Source organism: Cyprinus carpio, chromosome B18, assembly GCF_018340385.1.
Source record: "Cyprinus carpio isolate SPL01 chromosome B18, ASM1834038v1, whole genome shotgun sequence".
NCBI lineage: Eukaryota > Metazoa > Chordata > Actinopteri > Cypriniformes > Cyprinidae > Cyprinus > Cyprinus carpio.
The window spans coordinates 25,499,908-25,524,214 of NC_056614.1; the positions used below are offsets into that span (position 1 = coordinate 25,499,908).

The 24,307-nt window shown below is 42.1% G+C and overlaps 3 protein-coding genes across 5 annotated transcripts in view; 2 read left to right on the forward strand and 1 right to left on the reverse strand.

The window, feature by feature from the left end:
- pde8a (phosphodiesterase 8A) overlaps positions 1-505 on the forward strand; it is a 37,725-nt gene extending 37,220 nt beyond the window's left edge. For all 3 annotated transcript variants that reach the window (XM_042744580.1, XM_042744581.1, XM_042744582.1), the window contains exon 24: positions 277-505. The gene's annotated coding sequence lies outside the window, so the exon portion shown is untranslated. The remainder of the gene's footprint in view (positions 1-276) is intronic.
- Positions 506-15,188, reverse strand: LOC109064619 (fibronectin type III and SPRY domain-containing protein 2). The gene is made up of 13 exons (XM_019081663.2): positions 15,031-15,188; positions 14,273-14,433; positions 14,107-14,202; positions 13,803-14,036; positions 13,698-13,720; positions 11,262-11,383; positions 9,596-9,754; positions 6,267-6,401; positions 6,035-6,185; positions 4,579-4,712; positions 3,056-3,188; positions 2,819-2,995; positions 506-801 (listed from the first exon to the last, which is right to left on the reverse strand). Exons 1-13 carry the CDS (start codon positions 15,185-15,187, stop codon positions 549-551), a joined length of 1,935 nt encoding a protein of 644 aa, XP_018937208.2. The 5' UTR covers position 15,188; the 3' UTR covers positions 506-548.
- A 396-nt stretch (positions 15,189-15,584) lies between these two features.
- Positions 15,585-23,002, forward strand: LOC109064600 (WASP homolog-associated protein with actin, membranes and microtubules). The gene is made up of 10 exons (XM_042743630.1): positions 15,585-16,500; positions 17,450-17,623; positions 17,849-17,999; positions 18,591-18,760; positions 19,471-19,639; positions 19,967-20,136; positions 20,482-20,568; positions 21,551-21,685; positions 21,733-22,060; positions 22,465-23,002. Exons 1-10 carry the CDS (start codon positions 15,970-15,972, stop codon positions 22,743-22,745), a joined length of 2,196 nt encoding a protein of 731 aa, XP_042599564.1. The 5' UTR covers positions 15,585-15,969; the 3' UTR covers positions 22,746-23,002.
- The last annotated feature ends 1,305 nt before the right edge of the window (positions 23,003-24,307 follow it).

The following is a 24,307-nucleotide window of genomic DNA, read 5'->3' on the forward strand; positions in this document are numbered from 1 at the left end:
ATGTTAATACAGCCTCCTTACTGTTTTCCCCCGAAACATTCATCATTACTTCTGCCGGTGCGCTGTGGCAAGCTTTATGCATGCGCTTATAAGGCAATGCAGGCAATTAAAGGCTCATTATGATTTAAATGGTTTATTAATAGCGCGATTAGTTTACTAATGCTTCGACCAGACAAATCTGTAGTCTAGGGCAGGAGTATTAAAAACACAATAATGAGTTTTACTCTTGAAGCTGAAGTGAAGAATGAGCTGATGAAGTCTCTGATCTCCCTGCAGCTGAAGAACAGCTGATGATGACGAAGATGAAGATCCAGCAGCTCCTCTGGACTCATTCTGTATGGAGAGATTCATCAGATGAGGAGGAGCGCATGCGCAGCGGGAATAAGAGCTCCATCTAAACGCCTGTCTGCGCAGAACTGCAGCATCACATACTTTTTATTGTGTTACTGACAGGACTGATGTGCGACTGTTCCTATGGAATAATAAAAGAAAGCAAACCCACACAGATGCTGACGTCTGGTTTATTCAGCTCTAGATCTGTTCCTAGCTCAGGGCTGCGTGAAGTGTGCCGGCGTGGTCATTCCGGTGCGGAGCGTCAGGGCTCCGGGGTTATCCAGTGCAAAACACGGCTGAACGTAGTGCAGGAACTGACAGCTGAAGGTGTAGAGGTGCTGCCGCAGCGCTGCGTTGTAGAAGGAGAGGATCCCGCGGGAATAATCCAGAAACACACCGATCCGCAGCGGCTGCACCGTGATGCGGATGTCCGGCGTCCAGCCGTTGTGCAGGAACTCATATTTGTGCCTGCAGGAAGAGAGAGGAGCCTGAACGTTCAGAGAGATTCTAGTTCTGTCATGTGACCAGTTACACAAACCATGACGCTGTGGGTTTGAGTTTTACTGCCGCGCAGAGACTCAATGAAGGTTCATGTGACATCACACACAAGTAAAGTCTAATGTTAATTCGTACAATTCCTGTTTGATTTTTACCAGTGGTGGGCCGTCAGGGTCAGCAGGGCCTTCTCTGCTGGCCCTATAAAAATAAAATTGTGATTTTGTTTATATATATATATATATATATATATATATATATATTTTTTTTTTTAATTATTATTTAGGTATAATTTTCATTTGTGTAATGTCCACAAAATGGCCCATGATTAGTTCTGGTGTGCTTAAACTTGAATATTCTACAAAAAAAAGTCTGCGGCCAGCTCTACAGATAGTGCTACCCTTTTGTTCAAAGATGTCACATCTGACTTGTAGCGAGCATTAGACAGAATCATCAGCAGATCAAATTTTGACGTTTAATGACAGCACGCCCTCTGGGTCCAGGGAGGAACCAGACTGAAAAAAGAGGAATAACTGAGAAAGGAAGACCTACACCCAAACTGAATTCGCTAACAAAGGTTTTGTGCAAAGTTTCAAAGATTGCAACTATGAGTGCCCTTACGAAAAAGAAGTTTATTCAAGTGTGCTATTAGTATACTTATTTTAAACTAAAAATAGGAAAGTATACTTTTAGTTTACTTTTTATGTAATTCTCAGAAATGGGCTTTATGTACTTCTAAGATATATACTTATAATGACAATTAAGTATACTTGACTTATACTTACAAAAACTCAAAATATACTTGAACTATACTTAAGTATACTTAATAAAATAAACTTGAAGTATACTACTTTTTGGTAAGGGTGGCTAACAGCTAGCACCAAGCACAAGTTATTTGGACATGTTGATTTTTTTTATTTTTAATGGGAGTTGGGGTGAATGGAGTGTGGGATTTATTTACTTTATTTAGGTGAGTGCTTTATTATTTGACGAGTATTGAATCATGCACTTTGTTACGGAGGTGTACGAGGTGGTTGATACTGTGGTGTGTGGATGTCCAGCATTTGTACAGTTTTGCTGATGTGGGCGCGTCGTCATTTTAGAGTGACGTGAATGTACTTTTACTGATCCATGTAGGGAAATTTACTCTGCAGTTAACCCACCCTAATCTAACCTGCTGTCATTGTTGTTAAGAGCCTGTGTGTGGCATAATTTTACAGTTTACAGTTGCTTACTGAAGGCCCCGACTGAAACCCCACGTTACACCACTGATTTTTACAGTTTCTGGTAAAAGAATTCAACAGGCATCTGATACTGTAAGTTTATTTATATTAACATTAATCTAGTTCAAAAGTTATTTATCACAGTTATTGTTCTAGTTGTCATCTTTTCATAACTGGTTAGTTTCTCAGTAAACACACTAGATGTCATGATAGTCACATCAAAATGTGAGCCAATCACAGCATGACACGAGTACCTGCACCTCACCATGCCCCCTAATTCATGCTATAGGACCTTGGTGAATACATGATGAGCTCACAGAGGCAGTGTTGACAAGTCTGCTGTTTTCACGCAAAATTGGTCTACTTTAATACTGTTGTCACAGGTTGTTTTTCATGTCGTTGAGTTGAAACAACCCCAATAAGTGATATCTAGCCCCTGGAATGCAAATTGTACCAGGGAACCCCATCAAAAAAGCTTGTATTTTACCCCCTGGAATGCATCTTTTACTGGTGGACCCCACTTGAAAGTCTGCACAAATGGCACACAATATTAGGGTTATCATCTCATATTTCAGTGATTTAATTTCATTTTAATGTTTACACTTAGTAATTTTAAAGAGCGAGTGCCGCAGGCTGAGTAACAAACTTGAAGATGCATGTGTTGCATAGCACAAATGTTTAAAGTAAACATTTTAATACTTTTCCCCATATTCCAAGAGAAATGCACTTGTTTGAACTGTTTTCTGTGGTTCTGCGAGGGGACACACCTGGATGGCGTGAGGATGTGTCTCATGCACCAGGATGTGTTGTTCCCGCCCAGGTAGGAATTTCGCTGTGTGTCCTCATACGCCACGCCAATGCGGAACTCTGCGCTCTCATCCACCTCGATCTCCCAGTAATACTGGCCTCTGACGGGCACCAGGTCGCCCAGAACCGCCACACACCTGCAAGAGACACGGCGTCAGTGGCTCCGACCCAACCCGACTGACTCGCTGCTGGCTCACCTGTTGAAGGTGTTGTCGCTGAAGGTCATGTGACTGATGGGAAGATCTTCATCCAGGTAGAACATGGTGAGGCCGTCGGCTGACAGCGACAGGCTCGGATGCGCTGTGTCTTCCAGCAGGTGGAAGAACGTACCTGTACTCACACACGTCACAAACACACGTCACACAAGTGTCCATCAGGTGCGTTCATATTTAAACAGGGAATCATCTCAGTTATTGGAAGTAAAGTACGGCGTGCCGCAAGGATCTGTCCTAGGTCCTCTGCTATTTTCAATATACATGTTGCCCCTTGGTAATATTATTAGAAAATACGGGATTAGTTTCCACTGTTATGCTGATGATACTCAACTATATATCTCAACAAGACCAGGTGAAACTTCTAAATTATCTAAGCTAACAGAGTGTGTTAAAAATGTAACAGATTGGATGACCAATAATTTCCTCCTATTATATTCAGACAAGACAGAGATATTACTTACTGGACCAAAAAAAAAAAAAAAAGTACACAGAATCTCTTGGAGATCAATTTGCATCTAGACGGATGTACTGTCTTTCTCTACAGTCAAAAATCTGGGTGTTATATTAGACAGCAATTAGTCTTTTGAAAACCATATCTCCCATGTTACAAAAACAGCATTCTTCCATCTTAGAAACATTGCCAAGCTACAAAACATGTTCCCTGTTTCTGATGCAGAAAAGCTAGTTCATGCGTTCATGACCTCTAGACTGGACTATTGTAATGCACTGCTAGCTGGTTCGCAGACAGCAAGCAGATCCGGCCCACATCTGGCCCGTATGAAATCCATGCGGGCCAGATGTGGGCCGGATCTGGGGCGAAACTGCTTGCTGTCTGGGTTGTCCTGCATCGTCAATAAACAAGCTACAGGCTACCTATTAAGTTCCGTATCCGTTATAAAATATTATTACTTTTAAGGCCCTAAATGGTTTAGCTCCTGCATACTAGTCTTCTAACTAGTCTTCTACCACACACAATCCATCACGCTCACTAAGGTCACAAAACTCTGGACTTTTGGTAGTACTTAGGATAGCAAAGTCCACTAAAGGAGGTAGAGCTTTTTCACATTTGGCTCCCTAACTCTTGAATAACCATCTGGATAACATTGGGGGTTCAGACACGAGGTAACTAAGAATTACAGAAGCTTCAGTCTGGATCCAGCCCTTACGAAGATCTGAGAAGAGATGATGCTGACCCCTCAGAGGACCTCAGATGATGCCAACACTTAATCAATGTACAAAACTACCAAACTTTGCTATAAGTTTAATTGCAAAATATTACCATTGCTGTTAATATTGTTGACCGTCCGTTTGATTACATGACCATTAAGTAACTGCATGATATGGACATCAACTTGACATAATCACCACTGAAGAGCTACTCCTAAATATAATATAGAAACTTTAATTTTCTGTAAAGCTGCTTTGCAACAGTTTCTATCATGAAAATTTCTATCACAAATAAACGTGGAATGAAAATTGAATTGAATGTCAGGTGTGGTGGGAACCTGTGGTGGAGATGGTGATGGGCTCGCTGCGGTCGCTCGGGCCACCGATGTTCACGGCTCTGATGTGGATGATGTAGTGCTTCCAGGCCTGCAGCTGCAGCAGGCACTCGCAGGACGGGATCGCCACGATGGACCTGCCGGAAGAGAGCGGACGCTTCACTGCCTTCATGTCAAACAGGTGATCAGATGGATCTCTAAATCCAGCCCACAAACTCTGCACTGAGCGCTTCGGAGCACCAGCATTCACAGGTTAGTGACATTATTTGGAGATTTGTTTGTTTAGCTAGTTACCAACCAGCCCTACTGTTATTCTGCTCTGTTTTCTGTGAAATAATCAGGACTGGGTTTGGACAGACTGACCCTGTCTCTGCTGGTTTGTAGCATAGACAGAATAAACTACAGTTGAACCAGGATTTCGTCAAAGATCTGGATACACAAGACTAGATGACTCAAAGCATCAACACACATAAACACAGATGGCGGCAAATACTGCAGCACCAGCACAACCTCCATCTGACCTCACAGGTGTGACCAAAATCACGAGGTTTAAGGTTTGTGTCTGATGTTGTCTGTGCATACGAGTGCTGCTTGACTTTGCTGCAGCATGGAATTGAACTGCTGATTTGTCTGGCCCTGACTGAGCCTGGTTTCTCCCAAGGTTTTTTCTCCATTCTGTCACCGATGGAGTTTTGGTTCCTCTGGGTTGCTTAGTTGGGGACCCCTAATATCCAGAGATATCATCGACTTTATTGCACAGATACTATTTAAACTGAACTTAGCTGGATGATAATCACTGAATTCCATGATGAACTGCCTTTGGCTGAAAACTGAGTGAAAACTGAGTGTTTATTATTGTCCTTCTGCATTATTGACACACTATTTTCCTATTTAATACTGTAAAGCTGCTTTGACACAATCTGTATTGTTAAAAGCGCTGTATAAATAAAGGTTACTTGACTTGACTTGTCTGGAAAGTATCCAGCCATGTAATATGAAAAATATGAGATGAGAGATGCACTATGGGGAAAACATCCTGGCTTTTCCCAAACTAAATTCACCTTTGAAGGAAACTGAAACTGAAACAAATTTCTTGTATCGTCTTCGATAAATGTCTATATTTTTCATATTACATGGCTGGATACTTTCCAGGCAGTCCTTGTATGTGCGTCGATCTGTGGTTTGACTTGATATTACATTGAATACAGACTTAATTATCATGCTATAAATTGTGATTGTGTCGTTTCAGGAGACTTGGAATATGGAGTCACACTATCTTTGTTCTTTTTGCAGCTTTGGGTCACACTAACTGTCATAATATGAGCTGAAACATTCATCGAGACGTCTTCTTCTGTGTTGAGCAGAAAGTGGTACGGTTTGGACGATGTGAGGGTGAGTACATGATGCCAGAATGCTCATCTCTGGACTCATTCTGATGTGTGTAATGAAGCTCACTGACTCTGTGGCGGAGAAGCCGCTGTCTGCGTGGGTCCGATGCAACTCCAGCGTGTACGACTCCACAGGGTTGGTGTTTCCAGAATCCCAGCGGATCAGGGCCGCATCCAGGCTGCTCACGCACTGCCGTGGCTTGAGAACCGGAGGAGAGGGAACTACACACACACACACACACACACACACACAGCGTTACACACTCGTCCACTACAGCGGCTCTGCAGATGACCGGCACGTACCCGTCATGTAAACGGCCCTCTCGCTGGCCGGGCTGATGCCCGTGGTGTTGGTGGCTGTGACCCAGAGCTCATACTGAGCGTTAGGAAGCAGATCAGACACAGTGCAGTGCGTCTCCTTCACCTTCAGCTGAGACACTGCAAACACACACACACACAGAGCTGACTGGACACGTGTGTGTGAGCAGCCAAAAATTCCCTTGCTCTTTTGACATAAAAGGTCATTGTATTATAAAAACATTCCATAAGTCTCAGAACCCAAAACAGCTTATATTGAAGGCAGTCTGCCAAAACGTAAGCTTGTGGAATGTTCCACTCTATGATGTCATAGTGTGGATAAGCACCGCCTCAGCAGAAGATCAACACCTGCTTCTACAGCACTGCCTGTTTTAGCCCCACCCACCGATTCTACATCACTGCCTGTTTTAGCCCCACCCACCGATTCTACATCACTGCCTGTTTTAGCCCCACCCACCGATTCTACATCACTGTCTGTTTTAGCCCCACCCACCGATTCTACATCACTGTCTGTTTTAGCCCCACCCACCGATTCTACATCACTGCCTGTTTTAGCCCCACCCACCGATTCTAAAGCACTGCCTGTTTAGCCCCGCCCACCAATTCTACAACAACACCTGTTTAGCCCCTCCCATTATTTATATTAGATCCGACAGTAATGCTGTAACACACAAGTGTGAGTAACTGTTTTCATTACGTGATCACTATTGCTTTGTCTGGTAATCAGATCATTTAATATACTAAGTATTTATGCGTTTTTAACCTAAATCACAGCAGTGTCCATCTAAGAATGCAGACCTCCAGACCTCGGTTCAGGTGAGTTTGGTAAAGACTGCAGGACAGGGGTCGTCCAGAGTGTTACTGGACACTCTGAGGTAAAAACAAACCATGTGGATCATTCTTAAGACTGCATTGGTCTTTTTAAGCACAATGCTGAAACAAATACTAAACCCCAAACCAGGGCTTCTCCACAAGGCCATGTCTTAAACACTGGGGGAAACCAGTTGTTGTTTTTTAAAGTATCAAGAAATACAACCTTGAAGTAATTTCTAGGTCTAATTCTAGTTGTGAAGTGATCATTTTCAACTATTTGTAAATCATATTTTAAAATATGCACACTTTCACTTTTATTTCTATGCCTATTACATTGAAAATGCAGAATGTTTCTTGTCTCGTCACATTCATTGAGGAATTGCATGAATCATGTTTTCAAATTAGTGAAAATTGACTGTATTTAACTCCCCTCATCAGAATGCTCTGGCTTGGAGGATTGTAGACTCTGACGTAAATGCCCACTGCTGTGATTGGCTAAGAGTTGTGTATGGTTGACAGAGTACATTCCTCACACATGGACGCTGCTGTGATTTAGGTCAAATGAAGTGAACAAAGGACCGAGTTCTTACTGAAGCAGTCTGGATTTTCTTGAAAAATAAAGTTTATCCACTCTTTCCTAACGCTGACATCACAGCTTGGCACTACACAGCATCTTGTCTTTGGAGTTGGTTTCTTCGCAGACCCGTGTTCACCTCGTTATTTACACTACATGCGCAAATCGGTGGGTGGGGCTAAACATGCAGTGATGTACAGTACAGAACAAAAGTTTGGAAACATTACTATTTTTAATGTTTTTGAAAGAAGTTTCTTCTGCTCATCAAGCCTGCATTTATTTGATCAAAAATACAGAAAAAAATATTGTGAAATATTATTACAACTTAAAATAATAGTTTTCTATTTGAATATACTTTAGAAAAATAATTTATTCCTGTGATGCAAAGCTGAATTTTCAGCATCATTACTCCAGCCTTCAGTGTCACATGTAACATCCAGTCTATCACATGATCATTTAGAAATCATTCTAATATTCTGAGTTATTATGAGTGTTGGAAACAGTTCTGCTGTCTAATATATTTGATGAATAAAAGGTTCAAAAGAACTGCATTTATAAAAAAAAAAAAAAAATTCTAATAATATATATTCTAATAATATATTTTCTTTACTATCACTTTTTATCAATTTAACACATCCTTGCTGAATAAAAGTATTGATTTTATTTAAAAAAAGAAAAAAAATTACTGACCCCAAATTACTGACCAGTAGTGTATATTGTTATAACAAAATATTTATATTTTAAAAACATAGCTTCTTTTACTTTTTATTCATCAAAGTATCCTAAAAAAGTATCACATGTTCTGAAAAAATATTAAGCAGCAGAACTGTTTCCAACTTTGATAATGAATCATCATATTAGAATGATTTCTAAAGGATCATGTGATAATGATCGTAAAAATTCAGCTTTGCATCACAGAAATAAATGATAATTTAAAGTATAATACATTTAAAAACAATTATTTTAAATTGTAATAATATATCACAATATTAATTTTTTTTCTGTATTTTTGATCAAATAAATGCAGGCTTGATGAGCAGAAGAAACTTCTTTCAAAAACATTAAAAATAGTAATGTTTCCAAACTTTTGGTCTGTACTGTAGAATCAGTGGGAGGGGATAAACAGGCAAATATAGGCTCTAGCCCAGCCCTGGTCTGAGATGCTCAGGCCCTAGCCTGAGAAATTTGAGGAAAAAGGTGAAGTAGTATTCTTAGTTGATCATTTAACCATCTATCCTAAAACAGCTGTCAAATATTAAATGTTTTGCTAAAAACTGACGCTTTGCGCTGGAACTCAAGCTCTGCTTCTGTGAACTGTAAACTCTGTCTACTTTGATTTGATTGGCCATCTCAATCATTTTGACAATAACAAGCACTGAAGCAGACCAGACTAAAAATGTCACTTTTAAAACCTTTTGTCATCCTAACAATAAACATCAGAGCAGAGCAAAATTTGAGATATTAGGGGGGACAATCTGTCCTGATTATTAGGACTCATCGCCCTCAGTGTGTGTGGTGTTTTACGACCCTGGTTCCTGTCTCTGGCCTGGAGGTTCAATTTCCTGTAGAGTTCTACTCCATCCATCATTAAACTCACCTGTCTGTAACTCTATAGCTGTCTCAGGTGTGTTTGATCAAGGTTGGAGCTCAACTCTGTAGGAAAGTGGACCTCAAGGACCAGAGCTGAGAAGCCCTGGTCTAAACCCGTAACCCTAACCTAACCTAGTCTAAACCCTAACCTGTGCCCAACCCCTAACCCTAACCTCTGACCTCAATACCTCAGTATTGAGCTTCTAGCACATCCTGACAGATTGAGCATTACTGTTTGCTGTGATTGAGTTTAGGTCTGATTTGATAGGTGAAGGCGCATTGAGTTGACCAGTGGATTTTGCGTTTAACTGGTTTGGGTAGTAAATGATGCGTTTACCCTCCTGCGGTGTCTCCATAGTGCAGTCGTCAGAGATCAGACGCCAATAAAGCTCGTAAAACTCCACGGTGTCATCCGAGAACAGACTCCAGCACACGTGCAGCGACGTTTCAGTGGCAGAGTTAGCGATCTGAGGATTCATGACTGGAGCCGACGGCGCTATATACACACACACACACACACACACACACACAGACAGACACACACACACATATAAATTCTTTATTTGGATTAAAAGATAAGCATATATCATGACTTAATCCAAATTTGACAGAAAGATGTACAACAGCAGCCAATATCTCAGTCCATTTTGCACATTAAGGGTAAAGGTGGCACCTGCGCCTCCATATGTAGAGGCTACCGATTACTGCTGATACAGAGCAATATCTCGTCAGTTTTTTTTGGCCTTGTTCTTATGTAGTCCACAGATCTGCAGGCCTCTTACACACAACTTGTGCCACATGGCCTAAACTACCAAAAATGAGGGCAATGACTTTACAAGAGTAGCCAAAGTTATTAAAAACATTGTACCATGATTGGTATTTCAACAGTTTTGAAGCATAGCAGGTGTCCATGTAGGCATCAAAAGAGCAACCGATTTCTATTATTGTAACAGCTTTGGTGTGTTCATTAATTAAAAATATATCCGGTGTATTTGGTAAGTGATTTGTAGCAGTTTCCAATGTAACGCACTGTTCATGTGAAAGAGGGAACCAGTCTGTCTTGATCTTTTCGTTACAGTGGATTGTGGTATGGCTGACATTGTCTCTGAGCTCCTTCGCTGAGAGTGCAACGATACGGTCGTGGCGCGCGATGTACAGTCCTTTATAGGCAGAGCAGCCGTACTACACACACAGACAGACACACACACACACACACACACACACACACACACACAGACAGACACACACACACACACACACACACACACACACACACAGACAGACAGACACAGACAGACACACACACACACACAGACAGAGAGACACACACAGACAGACACAGACAGAGTCAAACACACCTGTTGACTGAAAGCATTCAAGGGCTCATTTTCTACAGTTTTGTATCATTTTATTTGTGAGACTTTTTTGTGCACTACAGTCAGTTTTTCCCTTTGCTGCATGTTAATCATCTGAAGCTGAACACAATTGCATGAAGTGCAGTGGAGCTCAAGGCAGAAAGAGTGTATTGCATGTGAACTGAAGAGCGGAAGCTCTGATGTGTGTTATAATGCGTTATAACTCTAGCGCTAGTTCTGCTGCAGTTCAGTTCAGGAATCTCAATCATACAAACCCTTTAAACAGCTAAATTAATGAAGCCATAAATGTATCTCAGCTTTCACTTTACATTCCCAAAATCAGAATTTTGCAAAAATAATATTTGTCTCTTAGTCATTTATTCAGTCACATGACTTGAGGCAGAGTCATGTCATTTTCTCTTATTGTGTCTGTAGGTATTTGTTTAGCACATGTAAATGTTTCCACTGTAGTTTATTTACATGTCGCCAAATAAAAGATTATCGACTTCAGGTGAGTCTCTGTTTTTAGGCACATTTTGGAAGTTTTATTTGCATCTTCTTGTTTCCATACAGCATTTCTAAGGCATAAAACTGCATAAATAGAACCCAGCAAATATAAATGTAAACGAGCAGCGGTCAGCGTCTGACCTGGAAGCACGTTAATGGAGTCCATCATCTGTCTGACTTGGGACAGATCCGTCATCGGCACGTCGAAGTCCAGAGACAGTCCAAGCTTAAGATCCACTTCCTCTCTGGCGAACTGCTCCACTCTGGTTGGACAGAACATTACAGAACATCCCAAACCCTCTCAGATGTCACGTCAGTATCTGTGACTGCTAACATCTGTCCCGTGTCTTCTGGGGTTAGCAGAGTTAGTGCTCAGGACTGATAGACATGCAATTAAATAACAGAATGTCAGTATAATGAATTATTATATCACTGATCAACCTTTTACAGTGATTATTAGGCACATCCACTGTAAATCCAAACGGAGGATGAGCACCTGGAAAGCACCTGCTGATCGCATTTACAAACTGTACAAATGTTCTCGGTTCGCAGGTGTTTTGTGAACAGTCGTGCTGCAGCAGATGTGAATATGCAGAAACGTGAACGAGTCGCAGTGTATCTTAAAGGGGTCATGAACTGCCTCTGTTTTTTTATTTTATACTGTTCTCCGAGGTCCATTTATAATGTTATCAAAATTTTACATCAAAAAACATCATAATTTAGAAGTAATAGGCTATTTTTCACTTCTGTGATTGGCTAAGAGTTATGTATGATTGACAGAGTACATTCCTCACACATGGACGCTGCTGTGATTTAGGTCAAAAACACATAAATAACTCAATACAAATCAAACAAACTGTAAGGAGAGACAAAGCAACAGTGATCACGTAATGAAAACATACTCAAACTTGTGTGTTGCAACATTACTGTCAGATCTAGGACTGCTGTAGAATCGGTGGGCGGGGCTAAACGGCCTGCTGTAGAATTGATGGGAGGGGCTAAACGGCCTGCTGTAGAATCGTTGGGCGGGGCTAAACGGCCTCCTGTAGACTCGTGGGCGGGGCTAAACGAACTGCTGTATAATTGGTGGGCGGGGCTAAACAGACTGCTGTAGAATTGGTGGGCAGGGCTAAACAGGCAGGGATTACAGCCCTGCACGGGCCTCAAATTTAGGCTCTAGCCCAGTCCTGGCCCAAGACGCTAAGACCCTAGCCCGGCCCAGGTCTGTCAGCTTATCAGAATTACCGGCCCAAGGTCAACCTGAGCCCATCTTTTTTCACCCTTCTCACAAAACAGCTAATACTATTGTATCAGCTATTAAAATAGTTCAGTTTTGTATGCAATGGCAAAAGTGATTATATTTTGATTCGTTTGTTTATTAAGTTAATTTAGAAAAACATTTGAAGCATTTTTTGTCCGTTAAATATGAGTTTTTGTTTTTTAAAGTAATGACCAAGCAGCCAGTGTTAGACAGTGAGCCTATGTAAGATTTTTTTGTTTGTTAAATTCAAGTTTTTTATTTTATTTTTTATTTATTTTGATATAAAACAGTTTAAGCATATAACAATGTTTAAACGTTAAACATAAATGTGTGCTATATCCAATTTTTTTTTTTGCATTTTTTTTCTGTAGAAACAACTTAAAATATGCCGTCATTTTTACTCATAAAGGTAAGCGTAATACACATGACCGTGGGAACTAGGGGTGCTGCCGCCGTAGGGCCGGGTCTGAGATTTTCCTTGTGCCCCTCGATCATCACCAAGATACTTAATTTTTGTGATAGTTTTGTGATTGCTAAAATAGCATAAATGGCTGCCCACTGCTCCGGGCGTGTGTTCACGGTGTGTGTGTGTGTGTGCACTTTGGATGGGTTAAAAGCAGAGCATAAATTCCAAGTATGGGTCACCATACTTGGCTGTGTGTCACTTCCACTTTTTTCACTTTTAATTATTAAACTGACCAGAAATATATAGCCTAGTGTGGTTGTATTTTTCTTGGGTGCCTCGCGGTGCGCGTCCCTACATCTCCCCCTCACACTGACAGAATTTCATGTGAAATGTTTGTGCGATATTACCGTAATTTTGTTTTGTGGTGCCCCGTCAATCTCATAAGAATAGCCCTTTAAAAAAGTCAGAGCCCATCAGGACTGGGCTGAAATGCAGGGCTCTAGCAGTGATGTAGAATCGGTGGGCGGAGCTAAACAGGCATTGATGTAGAATCGGTGGGCGGAGCTAAACAGGCATTGATGTAGAATCGGTGGGCGGGGCTAAACAGACGTTGATGTGAAGCAGGCATTGATCATCATCTGCAGAGGTGATGCTTATGCTGGCTTCATAAGCTGTTTTTAGACTAATGAGAAAGTTTTGAGTTCTGAAACACAGGATGTTTTTGTAGTACAATGGCCTCTTACAGTATATGTCAAAAGATCAAGGGAATTTTGGTTTCTCAGTTCATGACCCCTTTAACATCCACTGGCAATATGAAAAGAGCATCATCAACATTCTCACATGGGTTTGGAATGACATGAAGGTGAGTAAATGATGATTGTTAGACAAACCACACATTGCATCTACTCACCTCTTCATAATTGGCATGACAGCCTGTCAATCAGAGAGGGAGGGCGGGTCAAACACCCCACAGCAGTCAGATGGTCTCTAATAAGACTGAATGAGTGGGTCTGACCTGCAGGAAGGCATGTTTGTCTGGTCTGCGGTGGAGCTCCTGTGCGCTCTCGATCAGCTCTTTGGACGTGTCCAGTGTTTGGCCGCACTGCAGCAGCTGACCGTACAAACGCTCCAGCTTGCTGTTCTTCTGCTCGTCCAGTGCCGCGGCTCGCGCCTCGTTCCTCTGCGACAGCGTCTGCAGAACTTCGTTATAGTGCTGCTCCAGATTCTGCTCCTGCCGGCCGAAGTTCTCCTGCAGACACACACTTGCAGATGGAACCCCGCTCAAACACCACCTGTCACAGCAGAGACCATGTGCAAACCTCCACAGTGATGAAGATCTCCTCCAGGTTACTGGCGAAGTTCTCCATCTCCATGATCTTGTGGCTCAGTTTGCTCCTGCTTCTGGACAGCTGCTCCTGGAAGCACAGCGCCGCGTCACACACTGCAGACGCGCTCGGGTCACGCGCTCGTGAATCTGTGCCTCACCTTCATCTGCTGCGCGTCAGCGTGTGTGGAGACATCAGGAGAGTCCTGCACCATCACAAACGCCTCTTCATCAGCCGCCTCCTCCTCCTCCTCACTCGCCGTCAGCTCCTCTGCGATCACGTCCAGATGACCTCTGACCTCATACACATCCATACTGACGCCTGCAGCAGATCCCCGACAGAAACACATTATTCATGTTCACTAGCTCAGTCATTCACCCTCTGTACAGTCAAGTAAAGTCACGTTATTTAGCGCTTTTAACAATGCAATCACCAGTCAATCTCTACTCAAATCTTGCTCTTTCTGTTGTGTTCATTTTATTTTCCGGTGTTTGTGTGCTGATGCTGTATGGCAGCACTGAATATAAAACAATCATGCCAGTGAAGTACTTTAAGAGAGATCTATCTATCTATCTATCTATCTATCTATCTATCTATCTATCTATCTATCTATCGTTCGTTTATAACACAAGTTATTTATAATGACTACCATAAAATACACTTAGAAAACGTAAGTTGAGGTTTGTTTTGTTTTTCTACAAAAAATATTGTCAGAAAATCTGCCCACAGGTCACACACACACACACACACACACACACACACACACACACACACACACACACACACACACACACACACACACACACACACACACACACACACACACACTTTACAGCTATAAACACACCTAAACAACTAGTGTTGTCTTGATTTTGATTCAAACAGAAATCCTCAAAGTAATAAAGCAGTCATAAATACCTGCCGGTTCTCGGTGTGCTCTGTGTCGTCGGTGTAGAGAGAGTTTCTGCGCATGCGCTTCGAGCTCCGAACAGATAATTTTAGACCGACAGATCGAATATCCCCAGGAGCTCAAAATTACCCTCACAGCTGAACAACTGCTTTCCTGCGAACACATTTACTGTAGCGCTTACAGTTTAACAATAAAATGCAGGTTACACGAGGACTGTCAATCACAGATTCGGTTCTTCAGTCGGGGCTACTAACTCATTAACTCAGACGTAAAGTTTACATTTCAATAGGCTGATATTATTTATATTTAGACTTTAATTAAGATACATTTTCGGTTTATGTTAACTATTTACATTTTACACATAAATCATAAATTATAAACCCAGGACAGCTTCAATATTAATATTCTTCAAATTGATTCACTAAAATTGGTGAAATAATTTTTGTTGTCGAATCGGGCTCAATTGTATCAATGCATTTATCCAATAAAGCCTTTATAGAAAATGTAAGCCTATCATTTCGAATAAATGAATATTAAATGACAGAACTGATCTGAATCAGCAGGGTCTAGTTTATGAAACACAGGGGTTTTATCTGCATGTTTAAACAGAATCGTGTAAAGTATAGGCTCATCTGACTTAGAGTGTTAGCTTTTGTTCTATGTAGGCTATGTTTAATTCACATTTTCTGTTTGTTTTCCATTATTGTCCAGTTTAAAATTTGAGGGATGTCATAATCATTTGAGGACTACTGTAATGGAATGATTTCTATTTTAGTGTTACAGTTCAGCTGTTTGTAACAGCAGCTGTCTTTGTACAGATACAGTTTGTTAAAATCTGGCATACTATTAAAGAATCCGTGCGTCACGAGGAGGCTGGAATTCCCCGTCACGTGACGCAGGAAGCTGACAGCTGATGACGGCGGAAGCGCAACACAAACACCGACGCGATGAGCGACGCGGACAGCGAGCGTATGGACAGTTTGGATGGATGGGTCGCCGTTAAACGCGACGCCTTCGACGAAAGCGAGAGCCACAAACTCAGATTTATCGTGGAGTGGAACGAGATCGAGACGAAGTTTGCGGTGACGTGTCATAACCGGACGCTGCAGCGGCGCGGCGACGCGAGCGGTAGCTGCGCGGGTCTGTTCTCCGGCGCGCAGCTGAGCGGCGTTGGAGTGCAGCTGAGCGGCGTCCGCGACGAGCTCGGCCCGCTGTTTCCCGACCTGACGCGCTTCCGCGAGCCGACCCTGTGGGAGCTGCTGTTCTCCAGCGCTCCGCGGTGCGATGCGGACGCGGCCTGCAGGCAGCTGGAGCGCTACTTCAGCGCCGCGGTGGACGCGTGCGGCCGCAAGATCGTGCTGGACGCGCTCTTCAGCGTCACTGCGGCGGACGAGCGCGAGTACTTCGAAAACCTGCAGGAGTTTAAATGCAGAGCGATGCGCGACGAGATTACGCGTACCAAAGACGCGCTGCGCGCGGTGAGACGCGACATATTCTATTCCATTCTGTTCTGTTCTATTCTATTGTGTTTAAGGGTTTTCTATTCTGTTGTGTTCTATTTTATTATGTGCTCTTCTATTCCATTTTGTTCTATTCTATTCTGTGCTTTTCTATTCTATTGTGTTCCATTCCATTCTGTTTGATTGTTCTATTCTGTTCTATTCTACTCGATTCTGTTTTTTGTTCCATTCCATACTGTTTGATTGTGTTCTATTCTGTTCTATTCTACTCTATTCTGTTCTTTTGTTCCATTCCATTATGTTTGATTGTGTTCTATTCTATTGTATTGTGTTCCATTCTGTTTGATTGTTCTGTTCTATTCTGTTTGATTATTCTATTCTATTGTTCCATTCCATTGTGTTTGACTATTCTTTTCTGTTTGATTTTGTTCTGTTATATTCTATTCTACTCTATTCTATTGTTCCATTCCATTCTGTTTGATTGTTCTATTCTATTCTATTCTATTCTATTCTATTGTGTTACATTCCATTCTGTTTGATTTTGTTCTGTTCTATTCTACTCTACTCTATTGTTCCATTCCATTCTGTTTGATTGTTCTATTCTGTTCTATTCTATTGAGTTTAATTCAATTCTGTTTGATTTAGTTCTATTCTATTCTACTCTATATTCTATTGTTCCATTTCATTCTGTTTGCTTGTTCTATTCTATTCTATTGAGTTTCATTCCATTCTGTTTGATTTTGTTCTGTTCTATTCTACTCTACTCTATTCTTTGAGTTTCTTTAGTTTCTTTTTGTTTTTTTTGTTTTTTTTTTTTTTTTTTTTTATTTTTTCTTTTCTATTCTATTCTATTCTATTCTATTCTATTCTGTTTGATTGTGTTCTGTTCTATTCTATTCCACTCATTATTGTTTCATTCTGCCAGTGGTTGAGTGTGGATGATGATGATGGTGTTTTTGTTCTTCAGCTGCTGCAGACTCATCCCAGCACTGATGGGCTCCAGCGGCTGATGAAGATCTATGAGGAGGAGGATGAGACTTACAGGGAATTAGTGAGTGTGGCGACAAAGTTCTATCAGAACCTTCTGCAGCCCTTCAGAGACATGCGAGAGATCGCCACGCTCTACAAGACGGAGATTCTGGTACCTGCACACATCACACACGCCAGAGCCATACAAATAAAAAACACTTTCCTTGTACATCAGGACTCATCAGCTGCTGGCCAAATCTGACCTGTCAGTCACTGAAGCAGCAGGAGAAGCTCACAGATGTGATGATGAAAGATAACATAGGTTCAGCTGATAAACACGATGTTAAGAAGCAGCAGAAGCTGATGTGTGTCCGTGTGTCTGTGTGTGTTTGTTCAGAAATGTCTGCAGTACGAGGAGCTGGGGCCGAAGCGTGTGAGTGAACTGGAGGCAGAGATGAACGAGTGGAGTCAGCGCGGAGAAAAAGCTGTTCACTCCATACAGGACATCACAGCCGACTACTTCAGAGACACGTCCAGAGCGCTCACAGGTCACACACACAGCTGATTTACACCGCTCTATACATTCAGATCTTTTAAAAAATATTTAATAAATGCTTCAAGCTAAATCTGATGCATCACTTCTCACCACAGTCTAGAAAATGCCTTAAAAGTGACAAAGCAACAAAATGTACAAATATTTCATAGATTCTCTTGTGAACTCCAGTGCAGTCTGCCAGCACACACAGATCGTCTTTTTAAGATCTTTCCAGTGATATTTAGAATAGAATAGGTAAGAACATAATGTGAATGTTTGTGTAGATGTATTCTAAAATGTGCTTCATAAACAATAAAATTTGCTTTGCATATGTCTGTGGTTCGGTCACACAGACAAATCTTTCATATTTTTGCAAATGGCTATAAATGTGTAGTAGGATGAGGCCACACCAACTCATAAATAATGACATCAGAAATTTACTTAATACAGAATGATTCACAGTATATCAGTTCACAACACAAACACACAGACACACACACTCTCTCTCTCCTCTGTCCCTGAGCTCTCTCATCTGTGTGTGACAGTTCATTTCTCTGCTGATTACCCATGTTTTTATTACTGACGTGTGTGTGTGTTTCTTCAGGTATGGTGAAACAAATGGAACAGGATCAGAAGAGATTTGGCCACGCCTCTTGGGCAATGGCCACACCCAGGCAAGAGAAACTCAGAGTCCTATTGGCTAAAGAGACGCTGCAGTACATGAGAGCAAAAGAGATGTGCATCAAACGCAAGAGAGTTGAGATCCGAGAAAAGGTGTGTGTGTGTGTGTGTGAGAATTTTTGTGACATATCAGGACACAAATTTGTATAATGACAAGGGTATGACACCGGTATTAAAAGGAGAAGGTGACTTTTCACGACATTACCCCATGTCCCCACTTTTCAAAACGCATAGAAATCACACAGAATGGAGTGTATTGAAAATCTGAAATAGCACAAAGTTTCCTGTGAGGTGTAGGGTTGGTGTAGGGTTGGTGTAGGGCGATAGCACATACAGTTTGTACAGTAAAAAAACCATTATGCCTATGGGATGTCCCCACTTTTCACAAAAACAAACGTGTGTGTGAGAGAGAGTCTTTGATATGGATAACGGATGCAAACAGCCTGTAAAAACACAGTGATATTTTTTTGTGTGTTTTAATACCTGAGACTTTGATCAGTATTTGCATGTTCATGTTCTTTCAATGTTTATGTCTCAGAATGTGTCAGTGATCCACAAGAGGGAGCAGTTTCACTCTGCTGTCATTCAGATGCAGTATTTTAAAGTGCATTATGGGTATTATGATACTGAGTTTGTCACACAAACACTTTTAATCTGAGTTCAAGGCCTGCTGGTTACCATGAAGAGGAGTGATGCTGTTCATCTGTGACACGTCAATATTTAATGCTGTCCTGTCAAGACGACACACACACACACACCCACGCTGTCAGGTGACACGGCTGGTAACAGGTGTGTGTTTGCAGATGCATGGCGTGGCGGTGGGCAGCTCGGAGGCCGTGAGTGTCGTCCGTGAGCTGGAGCTGCAGTATTATGAGACACAGCTGGAGCTTCATGACTGCAGGTTTGAGATCCTGAGAAACGAAGAGCTGCTGCTGCTGACGCAGATCAAGAGCACACAGCGACAGATCAGAGGTCTCACACACACACAAACAAACACACACACACACACACACATACACACATTCACACTACACACGCGCACACACACATCCTTTACATTGACTTGTGCTGATTTTCTGCTAAGCTTCAGATGATTTAGCATGCGTGTTTTGCTCATGAGGCCTGTCAATCCCCAAAATCTCTCTCATTTCAGCTTTTACAATATTTATAGGATTATTCAGAGCCATAAATGGAGTGACTGACAGCTGTATTTAATAACAGGTGTGACATAACTAGACTGACCATATTTAGCCCCAGGTCTGACTTGTGTGTGTGTGTGTGTGTGTGTGTGTTCTTCAGAGCTGCAGGAGCAGGTGGTGTATTATGACACCTGCGAGGACCCAGAGGAGCTGCAGGATGTTCAGGTGGATATAAGTCCCACCCACTCACACCTGCAGCAGCACCTGAAACAACTGGAGAGCAAACGAGGAGCGATTTCATCACGCAGAGCTTACCTGAGGAACCAGCGGGTACACACACACACACACACACACCCACGCACGTGCACACACACACACACACACACACACACACACACAGTTATATACATACACACTGTTTTATGGATTTTTACACACACACACATATACATACAGAGGAACTGAGCCGCCTGAACTGACTGACACACACATATACATACACATGCGATTTATATTTATAAAAAAAAAAAACACACACACATATATACACACATATACACACACACACACACATATACATATACATACACACACAGACACACACACATATACATACACACTCACACACTCTGTCTGTCTGCGTCATGTGTGTTTATCACATGTGTGTGTCCACAGGAGTTGTGTGTTCAGGCTCATGAGCAGCAGCAGCGTTCAGTCGTGCAGAGATCGGAGCAGCTCCGCCAACACCACACCGCACAGCTGGTGAGTAACGCGCCGTAACCACAGCAACCACAACCCACTGCATCACCCCACAAAGCATCCCATATTGACTCACAGTACCGTAGGATCCGTGGGCTGACTGAGTTGCCATGACGACCGAGCCTTCTGTCAGTCCGGCAGGGGTCACGTTCACGTTCCCAGAATTCCCTGCGCTGGTGTGACTGCAGATCTGAGCCACTGACTGTGTTTGTGCTGTGAATGTCACACACGTGTGTGATTAGTGGCTCTGCTGATCAAGTGAGCGCATTCTCAGCCAACTCTGAACAATCACAAACAGACGAGACGTCTGACATTCGTGAAAAAATACTTCCAGTATGGTGGACGTACTGCTGTATGTGTGTTTAAAGGGATAGTTCACCCAAAAATAAAAATTCTGTCATTAATTACTCACCCTCATGTCGTTCAAAACCCGTGAGACTTTCGTTCTTAAGATATTAATGATGAAATCCGAGAGATCTCTGATCCTGCATAGACAGCAGGGGAACTACCACAGTCAAGGCACAGAAACGCAGTAAAATAGTCACGTGACTTCAGTGGTTCAACCGTAATCTTTTGAAGCTACGAGAATACTTTTTGTGTGTAAAGAATACAAAAATAACAACTTTATTCTACAATTCTTCTCTTAAACGTAATTGAATACAGAATGAAAATTAATTAAATGAATTTTGCATTGAATTTATTTTATTATATTTAATAAATGCACTTGTTTTTTATGGACAACAGTGGATGAGATCTTCGTTTCCCAGAATGCAGCAGTCTGCTGTATGACACTCTGTTAGACTGATAAAGTTTGGGTGTTGCATTTCTTTCATGGTGAATTTTAAAGTTCAAATGGTGAATTCCTGTTCCTGTCATTTCATTTCCATATCCAATTTAAACTCTCAGTCATGAACTGAATCGGAGATGATTGCTCTCTTAACACGTGTGTGTGTGTGTGTGTGTGTGTGTGTGTGTGTTTGATCAGAAACGAGAGAAGAGGAGAGCCGAGGAAGAGCAGATGAAGCAGTGGGTGGAGAATGAGAGAGCAAAGACACTCAACAGAGTGCGCAGCTTCAGAGAGGTGAGGCACCGTGTGTGTGTGTGTGTGTGTGTGTGTGTGTTTTCATCTGTGTGTGTGTGTTTGTTTGTTTTTTTTTTTTTTGATTTTATTGTATTCAGGGTCAGTACGCTTTACAGACAGCTCATGTGAAGCCAGTGTCACATGACTCCAGCAGAGATGACTCCTCCCAACCCCTGTCAATCATCAGCCTGGAGCCGCAGCGCTCCACCCCCAACAGGAAGAGGCGGAGTCAGAAGCAGCGAGACATACCGGTGCAGATTCTGCTGCCTCCTGGATCGGCATCAGCACAGCCAGACCAGATGCCTCCTGCTCCTCCTAATCCTCCTCCTCTTCTTCCTCCACCTCCTCCTCCTCCTCCTGCCCCACCCATCAGTGCGAAGCTGCCCGTCCAAAACACTCTAGAGCAAAACTCAGGTGAGTCTCACACACTCTATGGGTGCGTCTCAATCAGCTCCCGAGCTGGTGAATCAGTAGATCGTGTACACAAGCTCAGTCACTGGTAAGTTCCCTGACTCACTGCACGCTGGGACAGTGAGCACTTGAATTCCAGTGACATGATTACATTCAGCATCAACGGACAACATAGTAGAACATAATCACTGGATTTAATAAACAACAGGCAGGACCAATCTAATTTTTATATTATTTTTTATTCTCTTTAAACACATCGTTCTGTTACATGTTCTTATAACTTTTCAGCCGAATATTATTTATAAATGATAATTAGATGTGTTCATTACCTGTCTAGTGATTTGTGTTTATGTTCATTATATTTATCGAGTTGACTGTGTGTGGTTTATGTTTATGCTCGGATACAGGATCGATGGACGAGCTGTTAGCGTCGCTGCAGCGTGGACAGAAACAGCTGCGAAAGGTCACGGTCAGCGCAGAGAGCGGCGACGTCAGGAACAGCATGCTGTCAGCCATCCGTCAGGGCGTGACCCTGAAGAAAGTCCCGCCCTCCAGCGGCCAGACGCACAGCACCGACTCAGAGCTCGAACGAAGCATCAAAGCCGCCATGATGAGGATGAAGAAGGTGTCTAATGACTCTGATGATGAAGGGCCGTCAGACACGCCATCTGGAGACTGGGAGAGTTAAACGTGATGATCTGTGATTCACAAACGCTGCTGCTGCTGCTGGACAACATTGTTTCAGCTGCCATTTCTGATTTTCATGGCTAACTTCCTTTGCCTAACTTCGGGTTTTTGCACTGATATGTCTTGTCGTAGGAATATATGAGTAATTTTCCATGAAAATATAGCCAATTGCACTAAACATTAGAAATGTGTGAATAACATCTGTGACTTTGATTTGATCCGTTAACGCTTTCATTAAAGTGCCTGATCAAGATTGTAGCATCTGTATCTGTCTCTCTGTCTGTGTTTGAGGGAAAGTCTATGCCTTTGCAGAATGCTTTTCTTTTCTTGGAACTCTTGATAGTATTAAAGCCTGGACCAGTGATTATCAAAATGTTCTAAACAAAATTTGACTGGAAATACACACCAACAAATCCAATTCATTCAAAACCATTTTTCAATTGTCATATTGTATATTTTATTTCAAAATAAAGGTATCGGGTGTCATATCATACACAAGTGCAGTATGGAGTACCTCAAGGCTCAGTACTAGGACTGTTGCTTTTCACACTTTACATGTTGCCCCTGGGAGATATCATCAGGAAACACGGTGTTAGCTTTCACTGTTGTGCTGATGATACTCAGCTCTAGATTTCTTTGTGGCCTGACAAAACATACCAATTCGCAAAGTTAACGGAATGCATAGATGATAGAGATATACATAGATGACTAGTAATTTCCTACTGCTAAGTTCTGAAAAAAAAACAGAGGTGTAAATTATCAGCCCAGAAGCCTCTGCATGTAATAACTGAAAACACTGACGATGCACCGATGATGTTGCCAGTCGGAGCTAACTTAAAATAACATTAAAGAGGTGTGTGAACTTGCAAGCACGGTGTCAGACACTGTAATATGCTCTGGTCCCCTCCCTGCTTTCCGTGGTGATGAGATACATAGCAGACTTTCGTCACCCAATGCCTGGATGTCTAAATGGTGCCCGCAGAATAACATAGGTTTCATAGACAATTGGACGAGTTTTTGGGGCAGACCTGACCTGTTGAAAAGAGATGGTCTTCGTCCCTCCTGGGGTGGTGCCGCACTTCTCTCTAGAAATATGGCACATAGTCTTAGAGTTTGTACTTGACTAACTGGGGCCCAGGACAGGAAGCAGACAGACTGGCTAAACCGACCGTCTGCTAGCCGCCTCACGTTACAGAAGTCAGTTAATTCTCAGCACATAGAGACTCTTTCACCTAGATATCACACCATAGAGACTGTGTCTGTTCCCCGGGCTAGAAAATACAAAAAATGTCCAAGGGTTATTCCTGGGATTCAGTAACATTTCAACTTGGAATATACACGCTTTTCAACTACATATGATTCAGCGTCTAAATACCCCACATCATTAGGCACATATCAAATCTCCAAAAATAAATCATATTTTCCCACCTCAGCCATTAAAGACCTTTTATTATTTTCAGGTTTTTTCAGCTTTCAGGCCCAGCGAAACATACCAATTTGAAAAACTAGTGGAATGCATAGTCGATATAAAAAACTGGATGACGAGTAATTTCTTACTGCTAA

Bases quoted from the DNA above. Each gene is read 5' to 3' on its own strand.
- LOC109064619 (XM_019081663.2), bottom strand. From the start codon at position 15,187: ATGTGTTCGCAGGAAAGCAGTTGTTCAGCTGTGAGGGTAATTTTGAGC. The intron at 14,037-14,106 runs GTTTGCACATGG...GTGTGTCTGCAG, and splicing joins AGATCTTCATCACTGTGGAG to GAGAACTTCGGCCGGCAGGA. The intron at 802-2,818 runs GTGTGTCCCCTC...CTCTTCCTGCAG, and splicing joins CACATCCTCACGCCATCCAG to GCACAAATATGAGTTCCTGC.
- LOC109064600 (XM_042743630.1), top strand. From the start codon at position 15,970: ATGAGCGACGCGGACAGCGAGCGTATGGACAGTTTGGATGGATGGGTC. The intron at 18,761-19,470 runs GTGTGTGTGTGT...GTGTGTTTGCAG, and splicing joins GAGTTGAGATCCGAGAAAAG to ATGCATGGCGTGGCGGTGGG. The intron at 20,569-21,550 runs GTGAGTAACGCG...GTGTTTGATCAG, and splicing joins AACACCACACCGCACAGCTG to AAACGAGAGAAGAGGAGAGC.